This window comes from Gopherus evgoodei, chromosome 8 (assembly GCF_007399415.2).
Source record: "Gopherus evgoodei ecotype Sinaloan lineage chromosome 8, rGopEvg1_v1.p, whole genome shotgun sequence".
NCBI lineage: Eukaryota > Metazoa > Chordata > Testudines > Testudinidae > Gopherus > Gopherus evgoodei.
The window spans coordinates 22,819,756-22,841,351 of NC_044329.1; the positions used below are offsets into that span (position 1 = coordinate 22,819,756).

Below are 21,596 nucleotides of genomic sequence, written 5' to 3' on the forward strand. Positions count from 1 at the left end.
ATTGACTTCCATGGAGCCAGGATATCACTCCCGATGTTCATGAGCATTCTAAGTGGTCCTTAGATATTTTATGACTTTTGGTAGAGATGAATTAACCTTCACTTTCAAGAAGTTGACTCCTGCTCCAAACTTCCCTTACAAGAAAAACAATATAAATTTGCACTAGGAATTGGTGAAAACACTGAGATTCATGGATCCATTTGACAACTTGGGGGCTGCAAACTGTATTTCTCTACTCTTAAATTTGCCACTACTTTCTTGGGACTACCCCAGGGGAAGTGTTTCTCCCTTGAAATAAATTTGCCAGTTGTGAATGTTTTGATCTGGGAGCCCCTTGAGTTGGGCAAGATGGAAATTTCAGTGTCGCTTCACTTCTGTTCCAGAAGTGAAAGGTAAAAAGCCCATTTCTCACACACATTTTTAATAGAAACCACTAAAAGAATTCCACCAGTTCCTTTAAATTCTTTAATATTTTCATTTCAGATTCTTTTTAATCATTGCAGAAAGACCATAAAATGTTATTGTGGGACTGCTACAGACTAAAAGAAATATGTACACCGTACCATGCATTCTAATAGTAATTAATGACTGGACAGACCCACCATTGTGTAATCCAAATGCACTGTGCATGCAACACTTGTTGTTATAGAAGGGATCTAGGAGTCTCAGAAAAGCTTCTGATTTCTAATCACAGTTCTAAAGCTTTCACCTGGAACTTGGCCTTCAGGCTTACAACCCTTATTTCCTCTCCCTTGTACAAACATTAATTGAGACTTGAAAAGGTTTCTAAGTAGTATGATCTTTGCAGGGTTCTGCAGGCATTTCAGCCGGCTCTTCAGTCTCACTCAAAATGTTCACTTGGATGCTGTTGGAGAAACTTAGATGGAACCATTTTACGTTGTAATGTGCAATTCTGTCAAAATTGAAAAGCTTCATGAAATCAGGTCAATTTATCTGGAATTTGGTTCTGAACAAAAGACCCAGAAAAAGAGTTCTGACAATATCAGAATGTCCCACTTTTTCAGAATGACGCATTATGATTTTTCATTTTGAAATGACTTTTCATTTTGTATTGTGTTATACAAAATAAACGCTGATGAACCTCTGATACCCTGTGAAATATTATAAATATAAGTATCATAAAACAAAATAAAAATCAATATCAAAAGTTTCAGTGTTGTCAAAATGAAACATTCTGAATGACCCAAAACAAGTTTTTTTTCAGAATTTTCCTTCCCAGAGAATTTTGAGATTTTTGGTTCTCTCTCAAATTTGGAATGAAGCTAGATTTTGAAATCTCTAAATCCTTAGTGAAACAAAACTTCTATCTTCCACACAGCTCTAGTTAGAGCAATGTTCCTTTGCTTAATCTCTTACCAGTGTGTTCTCAAAGTTGAGGTTTAAAGTTTCTTGGCAAAGATGTGGATGTTTAATTTATCATTTTTTCCCAAGAGAATATTGAATCATGAAATTGTGTTTAGAGCTGCAAGTAGATGAGGTGATCATGAGGGACGGCACTGAAAAGATAACAGCAGCTACGTAAGTGCCAGGATTTCTGTTCAGGGGAGTATGACTCAGCCTAGCATCTAGGCACGGTTTATCACTGGCATTTCAGCAGCCCTGACAGCTAGGTTCTGCATGAACACAGATTATGTCCTGGCACATGTCATTGAGCCTCTTTTCTTATAAGATTCTCTTGACAGGAGCACTTTTCTCTTGTTATTGTTTCTAGCTATTGCTATTCCATTCATTCAGACTTCACTGGAGTTTATTTTTCTAGCCAGTATTTTTCTGTGATTCATAAATACCCTGCCTTCTGTTTATTTTATGGGCATACTTATATTTTTTAGGAAATAGCATTGTTAAGCTAATTCTCGGAATCCACTTTGGAAAGTCATTCTGTTGATCACTTCAGGAAAGGGCGGAAGGTGCCGCTTTACAAGACTTTTATTTGATAACATCTTGTATCTCTTTTCATTACTGTCTCTGAAAAATACTCAGATGAGTTTGGCATTGCCTTCAGGTAGGGAAGCAACAGAAACAGATGACATGACCTTGGCAACAAAATATAAAGAGCAGAGAAATGCAGAGACTAGCAGAATGGTCTCGGAATAAACTGTTTTTTACAATGTGTCAGAAGTTCAATGTTAAATTGAATCCAGATTTGCTTACCATTGGGTTATGCTGTTTGATCATCTCTTTTGTGCTGGGGAGAGAATTAGACCTGAATATTTATTTATCTCTAGTATTTTTTTATGTATGCCTAACCACCTGCTTTAGATGTCTGTACAATAAAAACAATGACATCACTTACAAAGAGACCAAGGAGAAATAATAAAATCTTTCAAACACAATTAACTTACTAGGACTAGCAATTAGCTCCTTCCATATATGCCTTTGCAAGCCAACTCCTTTTTGAAAACTAACGGGCCCTACATACCAGCAGACCTGGGCTCTGTTAGACCAAAGAAGAAGCAAGTTCCAGAGTCAAGAGCCCTTTAATGAGGATGCTTTGCCAGAAGCTGTCTCCTGTTTAAACCCAGGGATTGTTTGCCCAGTTGCCCTTGTACCCCACATGGAGAGGGGCACAACATAGGAAGACAGAATCCAAGCCATTTAGGACTTTATAAGTTGAAAACAACCTCTTCATTTGCATGGGGAGTGAATTGAATGTCAGTGTAGATTTGGAGGACAGGTGTAGAGCTCTCCCCAGCGGAGGCACCACTAAGCAACTGGGCCACTGCTCTGCACTAGCTGAATTTCCTAATGGTTGTCAGGAGCAAGCCCCTACACGGAATGCCCTGGAGAGAATAAAAACAGGAAGGTCCCACCCCAAAACTTCTCACTAGGCACAGATGGGGAAAAACCCACTGATGCTGCTTGGATAGCCTGGAGCAGGTGGGGATCCAACAAGAACCTCAGGTTGTGAACCCACACAGCGAACAGCAGGCATACTCTCCCTATCAGTGGAGCCAAAATAACTTCGGTCATTGCACCTAGCCTGCAAGCACTGCTTCAATATTGTTTGGCCGGTATCTCGGTCAGCTAAATCCGCATCCAAGTTTAAATTTCTGTTAGGCACCGGATATGTCGTCTCACTGCCCCAACTAAACATTTGCAGGTTCGCTATACAGGATGCCGCATAACAGACGTGTATGTATATTAAGAGCTAATGTTAATGGAATAGAAACATGTCATGTAATAGTGGTCTCCTACTGCTAAATAAATGCTAAGGCAAAACAGATGTGTCTGGGGAGTGTTGGAGCAGTAGAATGACAGTTGCTCTTTGTGCCATGTGCAAACATTAATTAACATTAATGTAATGTTCAAACATTAAATTAGCACAATCGCTTAAGGAAATGACGTTCTGGAGCCTTAAAGTGCAATGTGCCCTATGAGAAGTCAGTGTTATTCAATGGAATGTCTCCTGAAGACTTTCCCCCCTTCATAACAGGCTGATTTTGAGGGCTTCAGGAATGTAGGTAGGTGTGTAAGCATTGATCTTTTTTTGCAGATGAGAAAAGGGAGGCATAAAGAGGTCAAGTTACTGCCCGAAGAGGGTGTGAGTGGCCGAGCTGTGATTAGAACTCAGGAACTCCTTGCACACCGACCTCTAGACAGTATATCTCCTTCTCAAAGCAAGTTAGAAAGCAGCTTATTCATAACACTGCAGCTTAATAGATAGTGCTTTGGGGAATCATCTGGTTTCCGACTTGCTGGAAGTGGGTTATTTTTGGAGAGTTATTTTGTTTTAATCATATACCAGTGAGTAATGATCAGTGATCTGACTGTACGGCACACCTTCCATCTGGAACCATTTAAAACCAGTCTATAAATTCCCTATCCCCTTTCCAGCTACAAATGAACCCTGCCTCTTACAGCATTCACTTGAAGCATAACCTGTGTGAAAAGAGAATGGAAACTTGGGGGAAAAGAGGAGGGCAAAGTAGAGTAAATGAATACCATTTACAAAGGGAAGAAGAGATGACATGTAATGTTAGAAATGTTCCATAATAGCGTTCAGCTCCGTACTTTCTTTGCTCTTTAGGAAAATTAAGGCAATGGCTGCAGAATTCAAGGGCTGAAAGTATAAAGAAAAATAACAGAGTAGTTGGTCATGGCACAGCTTGAGGGAAACAGTGTCCTTTACTAATCTTTACAAAATCCCTAGATATATTATAAATATATTTTGCTGCTATTGCTGCCAATTTCCTCCCCTTCCCCCAAGGGACTATGGTGTAGTCTTCTGTCTCCATTTGGCAACATGCATTTGTTTGTATTAGTAGCTAAATTTACCCAGCTCCAATTAACTGTTCTCTTTAGGATTATTCCCCAGAATAATTATCTTGACACCAGAGGGCCATTATTTTTCTAACAAGGGTTTTCATTTTGTTAGATGAAATCATTTTTGGACATCTTCATTCTTGACCAGGAATTGACAAGTGCTTTATTTGGAATACTGGGGGGCCGTAATGTATATTAGCTTTGCAGGGAAAGGGCGAGGTTGTTTTACTCAAAGATGGAAGAATCTGGTAACTTGGGGACGATCTCACACCTCTGTGAAGCCACTTAAATCAATAAAAGTTGATCCAATTTTACATTGGCATAAATAAGTCGAGATGCTGCCTTTTAGATTTCAAATGATAGCGGAATTATTGACTCAAAACTTCATCTTCTCCAGATTTTTTGTTGAGAGAGTGGTGTAAATTTTTGTCCTTTACTGGACTAAAATAAACAAAAAACTGCAAATGCAAAGAACAGGGTTTCTTAAGTAGCCAGATTATTACACAAGTTGTGACCCGTAAAGAAAAAATTTACTTGACACAGGCAAGTGGGAAAGAAGAGTTTTCCAATGGGATTGCTCTTTCTCTAACTGTTCTACAAGATGGCTGCATAAACCAGTGCACTCCATATGGAGAGAGCCTCCAGGAATTTCCTGGCTGTTGGGGCATGAGGGCACAATTGGCAGGTGACCGTTAGTCTAGGTTTTGCTGTGCCTTGGTGTATTATGCTGGCTGAACATGGTGGCTTCTTAGGATAATGTGAACATAAATTGGTCCTACCCTGCTATACAAAGAGGATCGGAGCAAGCAATATTGCCATGGAAGGGTGTTCAGACACCGTGTACACAGCCTGCTTGTATGTGGCATGGTGTATGATAGTATGGAGGCAGAACAAACAAAAGTGACAAACTTTCTATCCTCTCAGCAAGAAACTACTATTTTCCCAGACACTTTATGGGGATTTTTGTTTTAATTGATTCAAATGGAAATGCAATACATTTTCCTCAGTCTAACTGTGTTCATAAAACACGTGGTACATGCATGGTATATGTACATGACAATACATCAGCAGATTTAAAATACAAAGAACAGCCAATGGACCAGCCTGCCTAGTATAGATGGGTGTATAAGTGCCTGACTGTTGTAACTAAGGAGCAATCCTCATTATAGTATACAGATATGCACAGCTCAAACAAAATTGTATTAGAAACCCTGGGGATAAGTAGTAATGTAACAGACCTCCATGGCCTAGGAGTGTCTGTTACATTATTATTATTTTTTGTATAACAGTTGTGCCCAGGGACCCTAATTAAGATCAGGGCTTCACTGTGCTTGGTGCTGTACAAACACACACCATGATCTACACCTGCTACTTCCATGCCCCACAATGCTCCCAGCCAGCCTGAGTCACGAATATGCAGAACCCCTTCATTTTCCTTTCTCCCTTCTGTGAGCCTAGCAGGCGAAGGCACCTTTGCAGTAACTAAGACTGCCATCCTGTGAAGGTTGGTTTGCTTATCAGGCACTGTATTTTCATTTTCCTTTGGTTTTGCAGGGTTTTTGGGGGGAAAGTAGTTGTGAGGGCAAAGTAACTCCTATATAGCTTATATCAGTGTTTTCCAAACTTGGGACACCGCTTGTGTAGGGAAAGCCCCTGGCGGGCTGGGCCAGTTTGTTTACCTGCCGCCTCCGCAGGTTTGGCCGATTGCAACTTCCACTGGCCGCGGTTCGCTGCTCCAGGCCAATGGGAGCTGCTGGAAGTGGCAGCCGATATGTCCCTCAGCCTGCGCCACTTCTCGCAGCTCCCATTGGCTGGAGCAGCGAACAGAGGCCAGTGGGAGCCGCGATGGGCTGAACCTGCAGACGTGGCAGGTAAACAAATCGGCCTGACCCGCCAGGGGCTTTCCCTACACAAGCAGCGTCTCAAGTTTGAGAAACACTGGGTTAAATCATAGCAGCAGGCACCCGTGACTCAGGATATATCGCTTTCCCTGGCACAGTCTTGGGCCAGCATGACAGCTTCGGTGTTCTGCAGCAGAAATTCATGGAGAGAAATGAGGGGCATTTTCCTTTCTGTTTCTTCTTCATCTTCACAATCCCTCTCTGCGGTCTCCACAGTTTACTGTTAGATGATTCCTGCTTCCAGGGAATGTGATCTATGTCTCCTCTCTGTGGAGCACTGAGAGCTGTTAGGCACAAAGGTATTGTTAACAGGGGACTCTCACACTTCACCAGCATTTATGTCTGCTTCGTGGCTTGATTTGTTTGGTAGCCAGCCAGAAAAGTGGGAGTCCCACAGGCAGGAACAGGACACATTTGCTCTTACGACACTTTGATTTTGTGAGGTTCATATTTTATCTTATGTGCTCAGCTGATCATGCCAGTACCCATTGGTTAGAGACATAGGAACATGGCAGAAATTGCATACAGGATCAGACTAGTGGTTCAGCTAGTCCAGTGTTCCATCTCTGATGGTGGCTTGTACTAGCAGCTTCAGAAGAAGGTGAAAGAAGCCACAGAACAGACAATTTATTCAATAAATTGCCCTTTGGGGAAGTTTCTTCTTAACCCCAGGTAGGTAATGATTGACTTATGCCCTGAAGCATGAGGGTTTATTTATAGCTCTCAAACTGTTATGGCCATGGTATGAGGTACGTCAGCATCCCTTCAGAGTTAGGGAGACAGTGTTCTCTAGTGGTTAGAGTATAGGTCTGGGAGCTAGGAAGTATGGCGCAAAATTCATCCCTGATGTAACCAGATATGAATCTCACTGAAGTTAAGGAGGAAGTCAGGAGGAAGAGCTCTGTGTAGCTCAAAAGCTTCTCTCTCTCATCAACAAAAGTTGATCCCGTAGAAGATATTACCTCCATTGGGACCTGAACCTGGGATAGGGAGCTGGATTCTTCTCTGCCTCACACATCATCTGTAAAATTGTTATCCATGTTCTGGTTGCAGAACCTTTATTATTGATAATGATGATGAAAAGCAGAAGGGACCCAACTTAACTTTCCAGTCCCAGGTGAAGTGTGTAGCAGTTGCATTTAGAAAAAAAATCACATTTTGACATGTACGTGGAGAAATATTACTGTGGGATCACTGAGAGGGAAGAAATATGAGAGCCTATGATGTTATTTTTACAGTCCTAATTTTTATTTTAATAGCCCTTTAATAACATGCAAAAGCCAATGTAATGCTGTCAGCTGCAGTGCAGATAAAGGTTCAGAAAGCTAACAACTGGAACCACTTGGATGAATAGTTTCTCCAACATGGTTAATTGGAAACATTTCCTGATGATTTCCTTATCAGTTTACTACTCTTGACTCAACATGTTAATTGCTAGAGAGATTTTTGAGCTCTCTTTTTCTCTCTTCCATTTATTTATTTATTTTCATTTTTTACCTTCTCTGCAAAAACCACATTCTGTCTGGACTCAGCGATTGTTTGCTATAAAGCTGCTTCTGCTGAATGCTACAACCATCCAGCACTGAGCAGCACTTTCTAGTAGGCATCTCTTCAGGGACAGGGGAAAAAAAGGATCTCATTCCGTGTCCCTGGTACTTAGTGACACAAAGGCTGTTGTAAATGGCGCCCAAAGTAGTACCATCTGTCTCACTAAGAAGTAAATGACTTTACTGGAAATGCCTGTTTGATCTCAAGGGTCAAACTGTTTATTTCCTTAGCACAGAAGCACACAGAGAATGGGGAAAACCCAGCCTCAATAAGCTACAGTAAACATGGCACGAGGTTATGTATTCTGACTGGTTATCACAGAGACACACGGTGCTCAGTCAGACTGTGGAACTCGTTGCCATGGAATGTTGTGAAGGCCAAAAGTACAACTGGGTTCAAAAAATAATTAAATAATTTCCTGGAGGTGAAGTCCTTCAGTGGCTATTAGCCAAGATGGTCAGGGATGCAACTGCCAGAAGATTGGACTGGACGACAGGGGATGGAACATTTCAAATTGCCAAATTGTTCTGTTAATTCCCTCTGAAGCATCTGGCACTGGCCATTGTCGGAAGTTAGGATAGTGGGCTAGATGGACCATTGGTCTGACCCTGTATGCCTGTTCTTATGTAAGAAAGTATTTATTTTGTCCCTTTTTAAGGCTGACATTGACCCTCTTGTCTGTTTGGAACATCTCTTATTCCCTCACTCCATGAGAATGACCTAAAGCTCACACCAGTCCTTCGCGGTAACTCAGGACCTGCCCCTAGTAAATTAAGGCCCAAGACTAGCTCCCATTAAAGTAAACAGGATTGAGTTCCATTACACTAAGGCCCCATTACATTGCTAGAGTGATGTTAATAAGTAAATAAGAATCAGGCCGATTAGTATTCTTTCCATTAACTTTCCATTAACTTTAATGGGAATTGGATCCAATCCTGGAAGAGGGATATATTAGATAAAGTATATCTGCTATTGCAAGTGAAATCATTATGGAAACCATCTTTTAACATGCATAGCTTATATTATTTGTGCAATTGAGGATGTAATATATAGAAATGGGATGTTTGCTCTTTAAGTCTGGCTTGGTGTGTCCTGTGCAATCAAGTCAGGGACTCCCTCAGAACAATGGTTACGGTATTCACTGTGTCCTGGCCATTGCTACTTCTTATTCTCACATTTTAGGATGATGCTATTGCACTCAAAGTGGACTGGCACAGACACAGGAGCCGACTCTCCAGTGTGCCAGGGGGTGCTCGACTCCTTGCTCTGCCCCAGGCCTCGCCATTTCCTGCCCCCGCTCCACTGCCACCGCACCTCTTTCTGCCCCGTTGCACTCCCTTCCCCGAACATGCTGTGTCTTTGCTCCTCCCTCCTGTCCAGCCTTCTGCATGCCATGAAATGGCTGATTGCATTGGGCGGGAGGTGCGGGGAGGGAGGAGGAGGCACTGATCCACAGGGCTGCTGGCGGGCGGGCGGGAGGTGCTGGTGGGGGGTTGAGGGGAGCTGATGGGGGCTGCTGGTGGGTGCTCAGCACTCTCCATTTTTTCTCTGTGGGTGCTCCAGCCCCAGAGTACCCACAGAGTCAGCGCCTATGGTTACAGGTGTCCTTCCCTTGCCTCCATTCAGAGATTAGGCCAATTTCAGCATCAAGCCTTACACAAAGTAATTCTCTTCGCTGGTAGCCAGAAATGGTTTATTCCTATTTTTAATGGCTTTTTTATTCTAAGGTAACTACTTAAATGCAGTGTTCTTATCCCATGTGTTCCCAGATACCGTTGCTGCATCACATAGCACTGATTCTGAGCTTTTGCAGGCCAGATCTGCAAAATATGTCTTCCAAACCATAATTGCCCATTCAATATTAAAATACATACAGCATTCCTATAGTTAAGTTATTATGTGTAAATATTTAATACATGTCTACCCTACAGGGAATATAGTTGCATAGCTCTGGTGCTGTAGCTATATTGGTATAAGCCTGTAGTGTAGACACAGCCTACAGCAACATTTCTTCCATCACTGTAGGCCCATCACATCCCCAAGCGTCAGTTGCGCTCAGGTGTATGGATTTGAAGAGCGCATCAGGCGTTACACTCTTGAGACAGGATCTCTTGCACTGCCCAATTGTGACTCAACATTTGTGTGTGTGCTTCAGTGACCCACAATCACAAAACGGCACGTTGCCATCTCATAATTAGCACTGCACATGTGGACCTACTGTCCCCCTCAGAAGCTAAGTTTAGCTGTTGCACTACAGCTGTCTATAATCTCATGACTGAAACTTTATGTCCTGCAGTACCTTTCCATGTGATTTTAATGGTAATTTTCCATCAGAAGTCGTCTGTTCAATTGGATGTCGGATCCAAAGACCATTGGAGTCACCAGGAGCCTTTCCTCTGACTTCAGTGAGCTTTAGATCAGGTGCTTTGAGGAGTATGCTCTTTCCCCACCTGTTCCTAGAAGGGTGCAGAACAATTCACTTAAATTACAGCCAAATATTCAGGGATAGGATTTTGTTTGTTTGTTTTGTGCATTTTTCACTTAGCTCTACCTCAATTCTGTTCCTGAGTGTGCCATTTACAGTCTCTGACCCTGAACCCCTCACGTCTCTGCTCTGCACCTCAGTTTCTCAGTTTGTAAAAAGCAGACGATACTTATAATTACCCACCTTTGTCAAATGCTTTGAGAAATTTGGGTTAAAGACATGACATAAATACAAATTGGTATTATGCTACACCTATAATTAACTTCACTGATGATGATCCAATATTCTGAGTGAAGAAACACATCCTTGGTCTCAGTTAATGAGGATTAATCTATAGAGCTGGGCTGAGGACGGAAGTGAAGGCTTTCAAGATTTTGAAATGTGGCTTCATGCCAAATTGGAATAAACACAGAAAATTTCAAAATTCTTTGTGAAGGAACATTCTTAAATAAATAAAAACAAAAGTGCTTTTGGTTGATCAAAATGTTTCAAAATATAACACAAAATACAAAAATTAAAATTAAAATTCATTTCAAAACAAAAAATCAAAATGTTTCATTCCAAAAACATCAACATGGGATGTTTGGACATTGTCAGAACTTTTTTTCCTGGACAATTGACCTGATTTCATGAAGTATATTGATTTTGATGGAGCCACATGTTCTGTCAGAATATGATTCTGTCAAAGTGTCTCAACCAGTTCTAGTGAAATATACCAGTCAAACCACCACTACTCCACCCTAGAAATATGCCCTGATACGAGGAGACGCTTTCTGCAAATGGTGGGTCATGTCTTTCCTACTTGCTAAGGGCTTGTTGTAATCCTGGAGACTGTGGTTCCTTGAAATTCACTAGAAGACATCTCAAGTCATTTTGAGATGCAGCTCCTCCTGTCAGTGAGCAGAAACACCATACAACAGGTTACTCCCACAGTAGCATCCTGTCAGGCAGCACAGCAGTCTGAACATTTCCTTTGCCACCTAGGAATCAACTCTCTCTCCCCCTTCTCTCTCTTCCCCTTCCCCCATGGGCTACATACTCCATAATTGTCTTCTGCAGGGATTCTTGCATCTTCCTCTGAAACAGCTTGGACTTGCCACTGTCAGTGACAAGATGCTGAACTAGCTTGCCCACTGCTCTGATCTGTTATGGCAATTCCTTTATTCCCCTGATGATCCTCTATTCCCTTTTCAGGCTAATAAAGAAGTTTGTCTAGTTAAATCAGGCTGTGGAGCAGTCTTCTAAGAGCTATCAGATCTGCTGGATCCGTAGGGACTTTAAAAAGCAAATTGAAAATGTTCTCATCTGCAAATGCTTCCAGTTTGTGAAGTGCATGGCTAATGTACTAAAGGAGATTTTAGTGCAGTTTTGTGAGCAGAGCTATCAAACACTTCACATAAAAAGTCACTTTGCAAATGTGCTTGCTTAATCTCGCCTAATATGGTCAAAGAAGAAATTGTGTTGTGTCGCCTGAGTATTCAATTTACTTCTTATCTGTTCTCTTGGTGAAAGGCGCAGCTTGGGGACTTTCCTTGGTATTGTGGTTATATTGCCCTCTATCAGTCCACATCCCAATATCTATATACTGACACCACTTGGCTTTGATTCCTCCCACTCCATCAAATACAATCCAGACAAACTGCAGAGACCTCTGTAGCAAAGCAGCCTGGATAGACCACTTGACTAGGGGTCAGGAGATCTGGTGTCTGTTCCTGGCTCTGCCAGTGACGTTGGTCAAGTCACTGTGTCTCAGTTTCTCCTCTGAAAAGCAGGGATAATAATCCTGGTGCAGCTTTGGAAAATGTTTTGAGATTCATAGACCCATAGAGGTGTAGGACTGGAAGGGACCTCGAGAGGTCACCTAGTCCAGTCCCCTGCTCTCAAGGCAGGACAATGTAATGACTAGACCATTCCTAACAGGTATTTGTCTAGCCTGTTTTTAAAAACCTCTAGTGATGGAGATTCCACAACCTCCCTAGGCAATTGTTGATCAAAGACCAGCAAGACCATGGATCAAAGATATCATACAAGAGCTTTTATTAAGGGCAAGTACTGCCCAAGCAAACCCTGCTGAATCAGGCCCAACATAAACCTGCAGCTTAGTGGCATGGCTGGTGCACTGCTTTGTTTATGGGCACATACTAAGTTCAGAAATTGACTTAGAGTTCAAGGCCTGGATGGTGCCTTGGGGATATTTTTAGGCAGATAATAGGTAAGTTCTCCTGAAGCAGATGGGTAACTCCAAGTGACACGTCGATTGTACAGAGGGCTGGGAGTCAGTCTTCTACTCACTCAGCTAAGTGGCCTTGGGCATGGCAAGGTACCCTTTCCTGCTTCAGTTTCCCCATGTGTACAAGGGAAATAGTGATACTGTTTTGTAAAGTGCTTTGAAATCTATGAAAGAAAAGTGCTGTATCATGTTGTTATATGAGTGCTAAATGCACATAGGGATATGAAAGAACTTAAATTTCTCAGAGAACCTCTCTGATGGGCAGAGAATGGAAAATCATCAGTTTTCCAGGGCAGACTTTTGGTCTGCCCTCATGGCTGTATGTTTAAGTGCTGCAGGGAAAGAGTCTAGTGAAAGACAGGAAGAGGGCTAAGAAAGAGGAAACCCCAAGGGAGTCGCATAAATATGGTCACATTTTATAGAAGACATTTTCGTGAATATGAAATGCTTTGTTTATTTGTATGTACTGCTTTTGCTATCCCATCCCCTTCAACCCCCCAAAACCAAGTCCATTGTCCTGAAGTTTTAAAAAAGCCCATCTCAATAATGGCTGAACTGAAGGCAGATGAACTAGCTCTTCATCATCATTAAGAGGAGGAAGATGGCTCAGTGTCTAAAGCACAAGAGTAGGAGTCAGGAGATCAGTGCTAAATTAGAGGCTCTGCCACTATCTTGCTCTCTGACTTTGGATAAGTCATTGCATTGCTCTGTGCCTCAGTTTCCTCACCTCTAAAGGAGTGATATTGACTTCCCTCAAAGGAAAATGTTGAGGCTTCATTCATTCATGCTTTTAAAGTGTTTTGAGACCCTTGGATGAAAATCAGCTATAAAAAACAAGACACTGTTTCTGTTTTTAAAAAGGAGAGGAAAAAGGTTGCATAAACTGTATTTTTGTTTTGTCTTTAAAAGCCCTGGAGCGATCTCCATTATTGAGCAGTGTCTCTCCTTCCCCTTGTAGGTACTATGCTATCTGCTGCCAGCCTCTGGTTTACAGGAATAAGATGACACCACTGCGCATTGCTCTAATGCTCGGAGGGTGCTGGACTATCCCGACATTTATTTCTTTTCTCCCTATAATGCAAGGCTGGAATAGCATTGGTATATTAGACTTGGTGAGTAATAACTATGATTCCGATTGCTTGATGTGAAATGCCTTCAGTGATTGCAGCAAAAGTGCCCTCCTCTCTTCCAAATATCTCTGTCCACAGAGACTTGACGAAGAGAGGTGTTGAATTACAAACTCAGTGATATTTCTGTAGAGGTGCTGCTGAATGCCTAGAGGGTGCCTGCCATGGAGATGAGGCCTTTGCTTTAGGTCCAGTGGGAGATCTGCCTGAGTAAGAATGGCATGATTTCCCTGAAATCTATAGAAGGAGACATTTGTATTTAGAAATCATGGGCCTGATCCTAAGAGGTGCTAAGCCGTGTCTTCACCACTGATTTCCATGGGATGTGAAGGTGCGCTAGGGCTTTCAGGATTAGACCCCTAAGGAGCATGTCACAGAGCTAGCGACAGCTCTCAGTCAGAAGTTTAGATGAGGGTTAACTCACCAGTGCTGCACATGTGCCACCAAGAAGGGTGCTGCTTCTCTTGCCTTTTTTCGCTCATCCCACCAACACTCCATTTTCAGTGTCGCACTGATGGGATGGGGGGAAACCTTCCCCACCAGGTGGGTCATTTAGTTGGTAGTCAGTTTTTATACCACTCACTTTGGCTTTATTTTCAGAACCTCTGTTGTGGGGCATGGGGCATAAAAGCCATAAGTCACTCTCCATCCTGCCAGCACGTAGATAATGGAATTAATGATAACAAAAAAAAAAAGAGTAAAAATGAGCCACTTAAAGAGGGCCTGGGTTTAGTGCCTTGTATGTGAATCTCAGAGCAGTCAAAATCGGAAACCCTGAAAGAAGATTTTAATACTTGTAGGCTCCCTTTGGATACCAAGGGCAATCTGTCAGGTGAATTGACTGGGCGATAAGCGCAAAGATTCCTCCAGCTGGGCTTAGGGATCATTTAAGGATGATTAAAGGAATCATTTCTTCTCCTATTGATTTTTTCCATCGACTTCTCTGCTTGTGTCCTTTCAGAAAAGGTTTCACTTTTATTTCTATGCCATCGACCCTTTACATACCAGAGCACAGTTCCCACCACTCCTCGTTATTGTGTTTAAATTGATCCTCCACACAGTTTATTGGGTGCACCCCGGGCAGTACACCGGGCGGGGGGGGAAGGGGTTAACGGTTTCCAGGAGGCTCAGACATGACTGTGTGACAACACATCATAGCTCCCTTTTCACCATCTTTAAACCAATGTGACACTGACCACAGCTTTAAAGAACAAGAAGGGGTTATTCACACGCTGTCTTGTCAAAATCAGTGCAGGAGAGAAAATGAGAGGCAGAGGTACTTCTCACACAGACACATAGTGACAGGCATTACGTGATCAAGGGAGTTGATGCTGCTACTGTTCTGTGGCAGGAATGTTCTCCCAGAGGATTCCCTTTCCCTGAAAACCCACATACTTCACTTTCCTCCATTCTGTCATGGGTTTTCTTTCATCAGTGGGTGCCTCTGTTGTAGCCCCTGGGCCACATGCAGCCCTCTGAATTATATGATACAGCCTGCAGTTCTCCTCCTCTTTTATGTGGTAGACCAGCACAAGATGACTTACAGTCTGTTTGGCTCAAGATGGAACACTGCACATGGACAGGAACTCTCTATGGGACACACTTCCATAGTAGAAAGAAGAGACTGGCTGCAGTCTGCTCTGTTTTATAGAGAGCGTGCATTTCATTCAGGTTCCTTTCTTGTTCCCAGCATGAAGCTTGGCTGGGCAGTTTGGACATCTTAACTTTAAAACTGGATACAGGTGCATAATGTGTAAATAGCAGAGAGTAAATGGGTTACCTTCCTTTATCTCCCCCCACTTCCTGTCTGGGTTTGTTCTTTTCCATCTACATTCCTTGGTCTCTATTTTAGGGAGGGAGTAAATTTTCGATAGCCATGTTGAGATCATCTCTGGAGTGTTTGAAGTGGTAACACTAACTACAGAGTAGTAGGGCTTAAGAACCACAATGCAGCAAATTCTGTGAGGATGACCACACAGGGTATGTCTACACTACACGCTAATCCTGGACTATGACTCAGTTTTGAGCCTAACTCCCCCTTTTGTCCACACATAAATTAGTCTGACTCGGGTCAGCAACCTCAGAACCTGGGTGCTAGGACCTTGCTTGGGGGGAGTCAGGTCAGAGATGCCAATCCCTGCTCCATGGAAAAGGTCTGTGCAGTGCAGAGTGGACACATCAGCAAGGCTGGGAGACCCAGGTCCAGCCATTGTAAACCCAGTTTTTACAACACAGTGTGGATGCTCAAGTACAGACTTGGAAACACCTCACAAATCCAGGCCCCACGGACCCAGGCTTTGTAGACATACCCAGAGAGAAAATAAGAGAGAGAGAGCGCAAATGGATGAGACATACACAAAAGACAGTGGAGAGATGAGAGAGAGAAGGAAGAGACAGACAGAAGCAGAAGCCGGTGGAGGAGTTGGCACAGTGACCAAAGCACTCAGTGATTCTTGTCATCGGAGAAGCTGTGATAAGCCTCTTTTGTTCTTTGTCCCTGTTTCTTCTTTCAGATACAACAAAGACAGTTTAACAAGGCTTCCAACTCAACCTACTGCGTATTCCTGGTCAACAAACCCTATGCCATCACCTGCTCAGTGGTGGCCTTCTACATTCCATTCCTCTTGATGGTGCTGGCCTACTACCGGATCTACATCACAGCCAGGGAGCACGCCCGCCAGATCCGGATCCTCCAGCGTGCAGGGGCGCCCACAGAGGGGAGACACCACCCCGACCAGCATAGCACTCACCGTATGAAGACTGAGACCAAAGCTGCCAAGACCCTGTGTATCATCATGGGGTGCTTCTGTCTGTGCTGGGCCCCGTTCTTTATCACTAATGTCGTGGACCCGTTCATAAATTATACTGTACCTGAGCAGCTGTGGACAGCTTTCCTGTGGTTGGGCTACATCAATTCAGGGTTGAACCCCTTCCTGTATGCCTTCCTGAACAAGTCTTTCAGACGTGCCTTCCTCATCATTCTGTGCTGTGGGGACGAACGCTACCGAAGGCCTTCCATCTTGGGGCAAACTGCCCCCTGTTCCACCACCACTATCAATGGATCAACACATGTGCTAAGGTGAGTGCTCCTCAGAAGCAGCAGAGTACTTCGAAATCAGTTCACTGTTGTCAGTGGGCTTTTATTGAAGGGCAGATTTCTTCTTCTCTTAGGGCATGGGAAGTGTTAAATCTCCAAAGAAGGTGCAATAGGAGCACCTGAAGAATCTGGATTTGTGCCTGCGCCCTGGTATTTGTGGGCACAGAGCAGGTAATGGCATGCCTGCCACTGTGTTCAATTCCTTGATTTCTGTGTGCACAGAAGAGATTATGCAGGTGCAACAGGCATGTGAACATTTTTGAAGGGGCATCTCAGTTTAATTAACACCACTGAGATGCTGTCATTCCTCTCTCTGGTTAGCAAAGAGCCATTATCTTTCTATGTTCTATCATTCCTTTCTCTAAAATCTCAGACATTTCATTTTCTAAACCAATGCCAGGGGCCTTAATTCTATGGCATGTCATTGTAATGGTTTACCCTTTGTTTTTTGTCATGTTCACAGGCAGCAAATGGCCTCCAACTAATATATTCTAATAATGTCTCCATTCTAGTCAGTGGATCTAAGCCTATGGATCCTGTGAACAGCTGTCTGCGCTTAGAGCTTGGAGCAGATAAGGGGTCATGCCCTGCTGGGCACTTGAGATTGGGAGCAGGATAAGGTAGGCTGGTGAAGATCAGGCACCTGATGATTCTCTGGAGGAAGTGAAAGTGCTGTGTGTAAAACACCCCTTTTTGACTCCCTGTCAGAGGGGTTAGGGAAGTGTGTGGTGGAATTATATGGGGGAACGAGAAAATCAATGCTCTCTGGAATGTCAGGATGAGCTCCTCTTATTCTCTGATGAATGGGGATGTAAGCAGCACCTCCACAACACAGTGGTGTGTTGATTGGGGAGTATAGTAATGAACAGCTCTCAGCTTTAATTCCCAGAGTGTAATGCCCAGGTGACTATTATCTACAGCCAGGAGGCTCAGTTCCGAAGCTGAACTCCCCCAAACTGGGTTCCATCAGGGTATTTGTCTCAGACGTATTTTTATTGTAAACATCCATGTCATCTTGGAATGGGCTTCTGAGGTATAATGGATGGGAGAGGGGAATGACTCAGCATAGTAACTCATGCACTCAAGAAGGCCCTTTTTTCAGGTTTTCAGGCCACTAACAAGGGTTTTTAAAAATACCTTCTGCTGATTAAAATTGGTTTTCCGGGGCTAAGCTCCTTGTGCCCTCATTCTGTAACTGAGCTTTGACTCTGTGCCACTCTGCTGTGTGAGCTGTTCCTTATATCATAGCAGTGCTCTCAGGGATGAGCCAAAGGCTGAAGGAGGATTTACAGAGCAGCCAGGCTGTCTCTGGCATTGCTCATTTTGAAGAACCTCTCCAGTCCACCATAAGCAAGTCAGTCATTTTTCTGGGGCTCTATAGCGGTGGATGTTGTAAACACGTCATTGGGAGGGAAAAGACTGTGGTCTTACAGTAGTGCTGGATGGTGTTTCACTGTTGTGAGGCTCAGTGTTTTATTAGACCTATCACTCCTGGGACTAGCCAGTGGATCTGCCATTTAGAAGGTGCAGGAATCTGAAGACGGCACAGTGATCTGGAGAGGAAGGAAGAGAGACCTGCATCTAGTTTTAGTCAGTGGATACAGAGATCTGACACTTGACTACCAAGCATAGAAGCCAGAGGGTCTTCAGTGCATAATGACTTGAGTTTGGGGGAAAGGGAGCTGTGAAGGAAGCTCATCATGATTGACGGGGATGCGTTGCCTGTGATTTTCCTATCTCCAGCACTAAGCACCCCAGTCAATCATCACAATGGTCTCTTACCATCAAACTCTTCTTGGACCAGCTGTGTCCTGCAGCGAGAGAGCATGGTGAAAATCAATCCCTGCAGAGCTAGAAATGTACACAAGATCATCACAAGGGAAAACACTAGAGCTGGAGAAGGATAATGGGTTATAACAAAGGGGATTCTGTATCTTAGCTGAGATCACAGAAGAGTTATTTCTGTTTGCAACCTTCTCTATCTGCATCCTGCCTTTCCCTGTGTTCGCCCTCTTGTAAGTCCCCCAATATGTGAATGAAATATCGGAACCACTTGCACAGGTTTGCACACCAGTCCTTCAGAGGCCAACTACCTCTTGGTTTCCTCAGCTTTCTAAACTGAGAGAGGCAGGCACCAGTCATTCCCCACAGGGTGGGGGTGGGCATTGGCATACATTTATGCTGATAGAGGTTTGGGGTTTAAGAACAGAAATCTGCCCAGTTATGATCTGTGGGCACCTATTCTTTCCTGAAAGCATTTCTTAGTTAAATTCCATCAACACTTTTGTTTTAAACACAAAGCACATTGTTATCAGCAAGGAAGGAGGATAAATTCAGTGAGCTACATTCTCCCAAGCCTTAACTTACACCTCTCTTCACCAGCCTGGTAACCCTGGCTGGTGAGTATTGATGCCCTACCAGGGAATTTTCTGCTGGATTGGGGCTGTTCTAGGTTATGTCCCAGTCTTCATAGGAGCCCCTTTGGAGAAGATGTGCAGGGGACGTGCTGAATCAACACATTGCGAGAATAGAGAGCCAAAGATCCTTCTGTGGCTAACATCTCCCATTTATGGGGCTCTGACAACTTCTACGGGTCCTTCAGCAGAGGGGAATGTCAGCTGTTTTCTCCATTCTACCAGAGTCAGTGATGGCAGAAGTTAGAGTAGACCCTTTGCTGAGTCCTTCCAAAAATTCAGAGAATTTCAGGGTTTGGTTAAAGGGATTTAATTTATTCAACCCAGTAGGAAAGCAGGCGTGAATGACAATGTTCATGGGAATGGGTGTCTCATACACATCAGATTCCTCAACCCTCACTGGGCTCAGAATTTTCATGGGTCACATTGTTCCCTCCCCATCCAAACCATTTTACTCTCGCTGAGTACTGTGCATCTAATGAATTTCTAAGGAGGACTGGAGGTTCCAGATGCAAGGGGTGCAATTGTCTTTGTTTAAAATGAGACACAAACATTGTTCTGGGATGTAGCTGACTTTTAAGAATGTTTTCTCATCAAAGAATGCATTGTTTTATTTTTCTGACAACATTAAGTGTCAAAATGTTCTGACAGAGCCATTTTAGGATTTTTCACATTTATGTTAGGAATGAAAAAAAAAACCACTCTGAGGATCAGAGTGTGCTAAACACACTGTAATGTTTCCCTCACCAAATACAAACTGACACAATTGGAGACAGATTTTATTGCCTTTTGTGTGTGTGTTCTCATGAAAGATAATAGCATTGTAGTCCTAGAAGACTGAATTTCTCCAGGATCTAGGCATAACCCAGGCAGAGATAGTGCATGCCACTCTGACCACGTGCCTTAATCACAAATCAGCACTTGGAGTGCCAGCAGACATCAGTTTCCATAGTGCTCCTTCAGTTCTTCATCTCTTTGCCAATCAGTGCCAAGGTCCTCTGTCCACTGGGACTTTGAATGAGATCACCAAGTTTTTCCCCCCCCACAAACATACTACTGAATAGCTATTAGATGGAAACAAGTTGCAATCACAACTAGAACTGTCTCTAAGGGTACGTCTACACTACGGGATAATTTTGTTTTAACATAAACCAGTTTTATAAAACAGATAGTATAAAGTCGATGGCGTGCGGCCACACTAGGTACATTAATTCGGCAGTGTGCGTCCATGGTCTGAGGCTAGCGTTGATTTCTGGAGCGTTGCCCTGTGGGTAGCTATCCCGTAGCTATCCCATAGTTCCTGCAGTCTCCCCCGCCCCTTGGAATTCTGGGTTGAGAGCCCAGTGCCTGATGGGCAAAAATCATTGTCACGGGTGGTTCTGGGTACAGCCTCACCCCTCCCTAAGTGAAAGCAGCAGACAAATGTTTCGCGCCTTTTTTCCTGGGTGAACTGTGCAGATGCCATAGCACTGCAAGCATGGATCCTGCTCAGATCAACACCGCGATCGTGAACGTTGTAAACACCTCACATTCTCGTGCAGACTATGGTGAACCATAAACTGCAAAGCCAGGTGAGGAGGAGGAGGTGGCTAAGGCAGCACGGCGGTGAGAGTGATGAGGACATGGAAACTGAATTCTTCTTAACCGTGGGTCCCTGTGCTTTGGAGCTCCTGCTGGTAATGGGGCAGGTTCTACCCATTGAACACCGATTTTGGGCCGGGAAACAAGCACAGACTGGTGGGACCGCATACTTTTGCAGGTGTGGGACGATTCTCAGTGGCTGCGAAACTTTCGCATGCATAAGAGCACTTTCATGGAGCTTTGTGACTTGCTTTCCCCTGCCCTGAAACACCGTAATACCAAGATGAGAGCAGCCCTCACAGTGGAGAAGCGAGTGGCAATAGCCCTGTGGAAGCTTGCAACGCCAGACAGCTACCGGTCAGTCGGGAATCAATTTGGAGTGGGAAAATCTACTGTGGGGGCTGCTGTGATGCAAGTAGCCAAAGCAATCATTAAGCTGCTGCTACGAAAGGTAATGACTCTAGGAAACATGCAGGCCATAGTGGATGGCTTTGCTGCAATGGGATTCCCTAACTGTGGGGGGGCGATAGATGGAACCCATATCCCTATCTTGGCACCGGCGCACCAGGCCACCCAGTACGTAAACCACAAGGGGTACTTTTCCATGGTGCTGCAAGCACTGGTGGATCACAAGGGACATTTCACCAACATCCATGTGGGATGGCCAGGAAGGGTTCATGACGCTCACGTCTTCAGAAGCACTGCTCTGTTTAAAATGCTGCAGCAAGGAATTTACTTCCCAAACCAGAGAATAACTGTTGGGGATGTTGAAATGCCTGTAGTTATCCTGGGGGACCCAGCCTACCCCTTGATGCCATGGCTCATGAAGCCATACACAGGCAGCCTGGACAGTGGTCAGGAGCTGTTCAACTACAGGCTGAGCAAGTGCAGAATGGTGGTAGAATGTGCATTTGGCCGTTTAAAGGCTT

General features: G+C 43.8%; 1 protein-coding gene across 7 annotated transcripts in view; it reads left to right on the plus strand.

The window, feature by feature from the left end:
* Nucleotides 1-21,596, plus strand: part of HTR4 (5-hydroxytryptamine receptor 4) — a 230,268-nt gene that overhangs the window by 120,307 nt on the left and 88,365 nt on the right. For 6 of the 7 annotated variants that reach the window (XM_030573399.1, XM_030573396.1, XM_030573397.1 and 3 more), the window contains 2 exons: nt 13,407-13,560; nt 16,089-16,654. In XM_030573399.1, coding sequence (XP_030429259.1) covers nt 13,407-13,560; nt 16,089-16,654 — 720 coding nt within the window. Of the gene's footprint in view, nt 1-13,406; nt 13,561-16,088; nt 16,655-17,184; nt 17,257-21,596 lie in introns of those variants that run through there. The other variant, XM_030573402.1, reaches the window with a different exon arrangement.